We start from the raw sequence: 7,543 nt of genomic DNA, 5'->3' as shown, positions 1-7,543 counted from the left end.
TGAAAATTTTCCCCGGTTGCTTTTCCTGCTGCATAAGCACCCATATATTTTCTCTTGCAAGGAGAAAAGCAGTATGTGTGTGTGTGGGGGGGTGTTATGTGGTAAAAAAATTACTGGAAGGTTAAGAGTTAAGCTACACACACACACACACACACACACACACACCAGTCAAACTCAGTCTTCAGAGACGTTTGGTTTAAAAATAAGTCAGAAAAGCAAACAACAGTATTTCCTGTCTAGTTTTCTCTTCTACCTTCTCATCTCTGCATCCCTTTGGGGGGCCCAATAAGCCATCGTAAGCCTAAAGCAACTGAAACATCTGATTTGTAGGAATGATTTTGTTCTGTAGAACCTTCTAAAAGATGAGCCCAACATTTTCACTGTTCATTAAAAATGAAATAAAGTTCTTGTGTAAATAGCTGGTGCCGAACAGAGAAGCAGAAACTTCACACTTGCTGAGCAAGGTTTTTTTAAACTGGATCTCACCAATAGTTTTACATTCTCCTACTAATATTAAAAAAATTGCTTTATATTTTCACTTCATGGACTCCAACGACCAATCTTACAAATTGACTTAACTGCCAAGGGAAACACTTTGTGTGCTCAGAAAAACTTTGAAAGTAACGCCCAACTCTGGCAATTTTTCCATCCCAGCGACAGTCATGAGGGAAATCCTACCCATTCTTAGCCTATGAATCATCGGCTAATTTTTGGCTTATGAGGGCTAGCTGTTCAATAAAAATGAACAACAATGGAAAAAGTACAAGGCACTGGTGGAAATGCCTTTTAAAAAACACAAATCAGATTGTGCTGACAGAATTATCTTTAAGAAACCAAGGAGACATCAGACATGGAAACAGTTTTCTGGTAACCAAACTATATTAACAGTACTATTTGAACTGTGAAAGTTGTAACTGGAAATGCTATACATTGCTGAGAACATCACAATTTTCCTTGACAGAGGGAAGTTTAACCTTTGATTATCTGAATAGAAAGAGGTCATTTCTCAAAAGCTAAAACACAAAAGATTGATCTTCTTGATGACAAATCACTATTTATTGGCATCACGAGGCAAAGCAGTGATACAGCTTGTGATTATTACCAGAGAATAATATGATCTGTAGTATATTCATATTTTTCTGTGAATTGATGGCAAAGCAGCATCGGAATCCTTTTCAGAACCATCTTCTTTGTGAAGGTTGCACCAATGCACCATGGAACACTTCCCAATATAAACAGTATAGTGAACTGTGTTTTTAAAGTAGGATAGGAAAACCTGCTACTTAACAACCAACTGCATTTATCTCACTGTCAAATGAAATCCCAGGAAACTAGCTATCATTGAAGATTTGGAAGTCTGAAGGCCTAGATGGCTCCACAACAGCTCATCCTTGAAATACCAGAAGAAAACAAATCTAGTATCAACCTGTACTTGCAATGGAGAGCACTACACTAAGCTTCTGTGTCATGATCAGGCCTGTTCCCCCTTAATATGGGGGAAGGAGTTTCAGGCTATCGATTGGAATCAGATTCTGAACCAGAAGAAACAGGGCTAGAAACGTATCAGCCTACACAGGAAGTGGGGGAGGAGATTCTTCCAGGCTCTTCACCAGCCAGAGATGAATCTTCACCGGACCTTATCAGGGAAAATGTTAACAACTCAGAGTCTGTGGAAACTCAGTGATCCTCAGAGGGGGAAGGGACTTCAGAGTTGACTGATCCCAGAGTCTGCTGCAGATTCAAATGGGCAGAGCTAAAAGAAAGCGAGAGGCAATCAGCTCAGCTAGCTTCTCGCCAAAGGCTTCTTCAGAGGAATCCTCCCTGAAAGTAAGGGACTCCGGGAAAAGACCTTCCCTTTTGTTGAAAGGACAATTGTCTCGCTTACTTAGCCAAGTTTTAGCCTAGAGGAAAGTGCCTAGTGTTTAAAGTCTCTTCAGGTGTGATGTTTATTTGCTGAATAAAGTTTTGTTGATTACTTGGCTGACCTGCAGCGGGAGGCTTGGAAATGCGACACTCTGTGGTGTAGAAGATAGAGTTGTTAGACTTGGACTAGGGAACCTGATTTCACATCTCTGCTCATCCACAAAGCTCACCAGATAGGTTTGGGCAAATTATTCTCTCAGTATAGCCAACATTACAGGTTTTGTTGTTGTTGTTGTTGTTATCATCATAATCCATATTTATATATTGCTTATTGTTTGAAACAAATCCCAAAGTGGTCTACAAAAGAAGTGATTTACAAAACAAAACAGCAGACCACACACACACACACACCACGAGGCTGGTAGAAAGACAGTTCATGGTTGGGAGAAATGAAAGGAAACAGATATGGTGTAACGCCTTGGAGGAAAAATGAGATACAAAAAAGAATGAACGCAAACTTAAAATGGATGTGAGATGAAAGCCCCTATAAATTAGCCAAATGCTGACTTAACTGCATACAGTTCATGATGGGGAAATGGCAATTGTAGCCACACTGCACAGAACTCCAAAGAATGCCTTGAATCCTCCTTTCTTTGCGCATCTCTCCTATGGATACTTACGAAAGGATTTCTTATCCTTGCCTTTCCTTTACAACATTACTGCTAGGGTGACTTCATGCCCAGTTTGGTCAGTTTAAGTTTGCAGTTGTGGAGGACAGTCTCCTACATCTCCTCACAAAAGCCATGTTGCTGAATACATGACACAGCAAATGTTTGTAAGAAAGACACCAGATCAAGTATGCGTTTCATATACATATTTATATATATTTCATGTACAAAGTTACATTCTGAACCCCCAAGGATTCAATAATAAATACTGAAATAACTTCACTGCTATATGAGCTTTCTGGCTCACAGAAAAGAAGCCTCAAGTTTTAAACAGACAGCAGGTTTAATGCTGCAGTATCCATCTCAAGGTTACAGAGGCAAGGAAAATTCAGCATAAAGTGTCTAGACAACATTTTCAAAAAAATTAATGACCATAAAATGTTTTAAAACATGTTTAAAAGATTGAGAAATGTGCAGTAATGAAACTGTTAGAAGGAAGGAGAATATTTAGTGTATAGAACAGTGTTTTGAGGTGCAACATAGGTCGTTACAATATGGCATAACCCCGTTAGGAAAATAAAGTTAGCATCCACAAAGAAGTGTGTTTTTCACTCTGTGTCATTTTTACAAACTCAGGATCTTTATAAAATCCTTGATGCACATGGTCAACAAAAGAGTGCCAAGTCAGTTTCAGTCCTTTGGTAACTTTCATAATACTCACATGGAAATAAATATTCAAACATTATCTTCAAGACACCATGTTCTTTAGAACAGTTAGCATATTACAGGATTATAAAACATTTCTTAGTTACTAAGGCAGCCTATGATAAAGTGTCTACACTCTGCCAGCTCTACTTGATCCAACGCAGGAAGACCTTACAAGAAATTAATATGGCAGGATATATAAACTTAAATTTGACCTTTTACCATGCAAGACACATTTACTCAGACAAATCATGTGCTGCATATTTTGTGTGTGTTCTTGAAATGCTCTCTCAAACTATTGACAAAGCTGTTAATTATCAAGAGATTCATTCCTACTGATTTTAGAACGATGAGTACGTGATACAGAAGACATTCTCAAAACTGTTTTTTTTTTTTTTTTTTAGGCAATCGTTTGATGCATGAGAATTAGCGCGTTTTCCCACAAACTGTTAAAAAGTGCTGTGGAACAGGGAGTGTATAAATCTCAGTGAATGGTGCTGACACCCACTTTCTAAACGTGTTATTCCTTAGGACAGGGGATACATTTCAAAACGAACAAGGACAGGAGAACGTGTGCTAATCCTTCACTTGCACTGATAATAGTGCTGAAGTCTCTGCTGGACGCTTGCCTTTTCAGCTGTGAATTAGCAATTGATCCAATGAGAACAGAATGACACAGTTTACCCAATACATCTGGCAAGTCGTTAAACATGCTACCCAGATGCATCTGTTGTCTGACAGCAGTGAAGCACTTCAGAGAAATAGCTCATTAATCATTTTAAAATGAAAGCACTACACAAAAGAGAAAAGAAAACGTATCTTTTGCACCTCTTTCCAAGTATGCAAACATGGCAATTCAACCTTCCATGAAAGATCTGGAGAATACTTTTCAAAAAATCATGCCAATCAATATAAGGAGTCCAGTGGGGGCAAAGATGATGGGTTCATGCAAGAGACAGTAAGCAATTCATTTGGACACCCAATATTACAAGCTGCATATACAGCTCACAGTACTTGGAGGGCAGTATAAAATCCTAAATATCTATCTTGACAACAGTGAAGTTTTCAAACATTCTTCCTGAGCATCCTCTCCAAATTTATCTGTAAAGTCTCCCATATTTGAAAAGTGCTTAACAAAGGTGGGGGGGGGAGTCTCATGCATCTCTGGATCTTTCATAGAGGTGTTAGATCAGGGTTTTTTGAGCTATCTGTAAATTTTGAGTAAATTGTGATCACTAGTCACTTTTGGCATATTGGAGGGAAAATAATCCATTACCTAGGTATTAGACATTCAATAATTTTTAACCACACATTTCATGGTCTAAATACATACTTACCATAACTTATCAGCTGTGTACAAAATATGGTGTTTAAAAAGTGTTTATATATATATAAATCTCTAACCAATAGACCTGAATGGAGTTTTACTGATTATTTCATCAGGTAAGACACTCATTTCTTTTTTTAAAAAGCTGCCTAAATAAATATTTACACAATAGACCTCAGCTTAACATGATTTTAAAAAATTAATATGTGTGTATATATATATATTTATATAAATACATGTATTCTTGACTGACCACAAACTGCTCCTATTGCATAAAACTGTTTAGGCAGTTTTTCAAGACTGCTTCTGGTTTTGTGATGTTGTTGTTTGAAACTCTTTTGAAATTCTTCCATTCTGTCACTTTAAATATTGTCTGCTCCCATCTAATGGGAATAGCCGAGTCTCTTGGTGGGCACTAGCTGAATGTTAATATTTTAATTCATAGTTTCCAAAAAATGAAATGCTGGGAAGTTGTCATACACCAAGGAATTAAAAATGTAGCATTCAACTTAGCTTTTCCATCAATTGGGTAATCTGCAGAAAAGGAGGGACACTCAAAAGAAGGTTTATAGTGAGCAAATGGAATGGGTTGCAGGACGTTATTTCTCTGTTTCCTCAAGCTTAGGGGTAGACCACAAGGGCTTATATAGTAATGGTGCCCTATTAAAATCAGTGACTCTACACCAGTGCAAGTGACCTGCACCTCTCCTACCTTATTCAGTCCACAGAAGAAAAATACCGTATACAATTTCACTAGTTAAATGAGCTATGAAAAATAATGCATTTTAGGGATGATTTTCCCCTCATGGTTGCTTAAGCAGTTAAAGCTCTTTACTATTTTGCTCCCTGCTTGAGTCCTTCTGCATCAAGTGCCATGAATTTGACCAGCTAAAGTCTAAGATGATCAGTATGCAAAAATAACCTCTCCTCAGCTCAAGGAGCATACAAGAAGGTTGCAAATCGTTCAGTCTAAGAATGTCCTTTGAGATTAAATCAGGTTGTTTTCCAAGTAATCTCAAATAAAGGACACTATGAAAGAATTCTCCCAAGATACTAAAATTCTTATTATTAAGGACAGTACTTTTCATTTTCAGTGCTATTAGCAATTAAACATGAAACTTACGTTATCATCAGTGAACTTCTAAATAAACTCCTCTTTATCTGGGAGATTGTGATATGAACAAAGGACATTCAATATCCAGGGTAAACAAAGTTGGCAGAACTTAGAAATTAAAAAGCAAAGACTTACAGTTTGTTTTAGCCCTCAGTGAATGCACAGAACATAACCTGAATATAATTCATATGATAATTTTGAAATAACTTTGCTGTTTTACTCAATAAATGTTCTGCAGATGAATCCAAAATATCTGTTCTAAATTTTAGAACTCAATTTGTGGTAAAAAGTGGAAGGAATTGAATTATATTACAGATTGCAGTAGGGCCTACAGTAAGTCGCATGTATTTGTCAGTTTGGGGGAAATATTTCTTCTTGCTACATAACACTGATGCAGTAAAACAGCACAAGCAAATTCCTGTATGTTTAAGGTTTGAAAGGTTTGTGATGTAATGGCAAATGGCAAAGAAATGCTCAAACTTTATGCAGTGAAATAGGTTCCACAAAAATAAAACGAAATCCGAAGACATGCAAAAGCTTTTGCAGTCTTAAACCACTTCCCTGGGGGGCTTATTCACTGCTGCACATAACTTGCCACACTATCAGGTGGCTCCTCTCAGCTTTGGCTACAGAAGGCTCCAATTGTAGTGCTTCTCCAAGGAGTTCTGATTCACCCACTTCATCACCTAGGGATAAAAGAGAGAACATGTTAGGTGAACAGGCTGACATGATTAGAGGGAATTACAAAGAAAAGCTGCAATGCCTATTCAACATTTGAGAGAAAGGGAGAATCACTGTCACCTGCGCCTACAATGATTGAAAACTCAACATTCTCAAAAAGTATTGAATTGCAGGGATATATGTAACGTAATAGCACATGTTGTTAGAACATGTGGCCTTCTGCTGCCCTCCTTTCCTGCAATGGATCTGGCTAAAGGAAGGGAACCGGGTCAGCTCTCAAAGAGCTCTAGATCAGGTGAATAATCTGTAATCTGTACAATGAGAGTTTTTGCTAGCAAAGAGTTAACAGGATTAGTAAACAATTCAGACTACCTGTGTAATAAAACACAATCCAATATATAAAATGGGAAGAGGGGGGAATAAAATGTTAAAATAATCACAGGCTTGAATAAAAGGAAAAACTTCACTTTAAAGGTTCTATTGACCATGAGCTACTGGGGAGGGAATGAGACAGTAGAGAATACACTGTAACATCTATATAAATAAAAATGAAAAAGACCGTTCGTTACTGTCGTTATATCTCCGAAAGGTCTTCACCGATTGCTTTGAAATTTTGACACAGTGTTGTGTTCGAATACGCGAGCGTTGTTATGTAACTATGTTCTCTATGGGGTCAAAGGTTTGTCTTAAAATCGAAGAAATAGGCCTCCTCAAAACCAGTCCTGCTGATCATTGTGACATCACCAACCAGTAGGCCAATCCGCTGCCTCTGCCTCCTCTCCTATTTGCATGTTCTCTCCTATTTGCTCTTATAGGTCATTGTGACATCGCCAACCAGTAGACCAATCCACTGCCTCTGCCTTCTCTCCTATTTGCATGTTCTCTCCTATTTGCTCTTATAAGTCATTGTGACATCACCAACCAGTAGGCCAATCCACTGCCTCTGCCTTCTCTCCTATTTGCATGTTCTCTCCTATTTGCTCTTATAAGTCATTGTGATATCGCCAACCAGTAGGCCAATCCACTGCCTCTGCCTCCTCTCCTATTTGCATGTTCTTTCCTATTTGCTCTTATAGGTCATTGTGACATCGCCAACCAGTAGGCCAATCCACTGCCTCTGCCTCCTCTCCTATTTGCATGTTCTCTCACAATTGGCTGAGTGAATATAGATGTCACACCTGTGAC

At 38.1% G+C, this 7,543-nt stretch overlaps 1 protein-coding gene across 5 annotated transcripts in view; it reads right to left on the bottom strand.

Annotated features, from left to right (window-relative positions):
- Positions 1–2,722: 2,722 nt before the first annotated feature.
- The window catches only part of SPAG9 (sperm associated antigen 9), an 81,426-nt gene continuing 76,605 nt past the window's right edge, over positions 2,723–7,543 (bottom strand). For all 5 annotated transcript variants that reach the window (XM_063120208.1, XM_063120210.1, XM_063120209.1 and 2 more), the window contains one exon: positions 2,723–6,363. In XM_063120208.1, the coding sequence (XP_062976278.1) occupies positions 6,248–6,363 (116 nt within the window). In that variant the 3' untranslated portion in view covers positions 2,723–6,247. The remainder of the gene's footprint in view (positions 6,364–7,543) is intronic.

The sequence above is a fragment of the Elgaria multicarinata genome, chromosome 3, assembly GCF_023053635.1.
Source record: "Elgaria multicarinata webbii isolate HBS135686 ecotype San Diego chromosome 3, rElgMul1.1.pri, whole genome shotgun sequence".
Taxonomy (NCBI): domain Eukaryota; kingdom Metazoa; phylum Chordata; class Lepidosauria; order Squamata; family Anguidae; genus Elgaria; species Elgaria multicarinata.
This window is presented reverse-complemented; position numbering and strand designations above follow the sequence as displayed.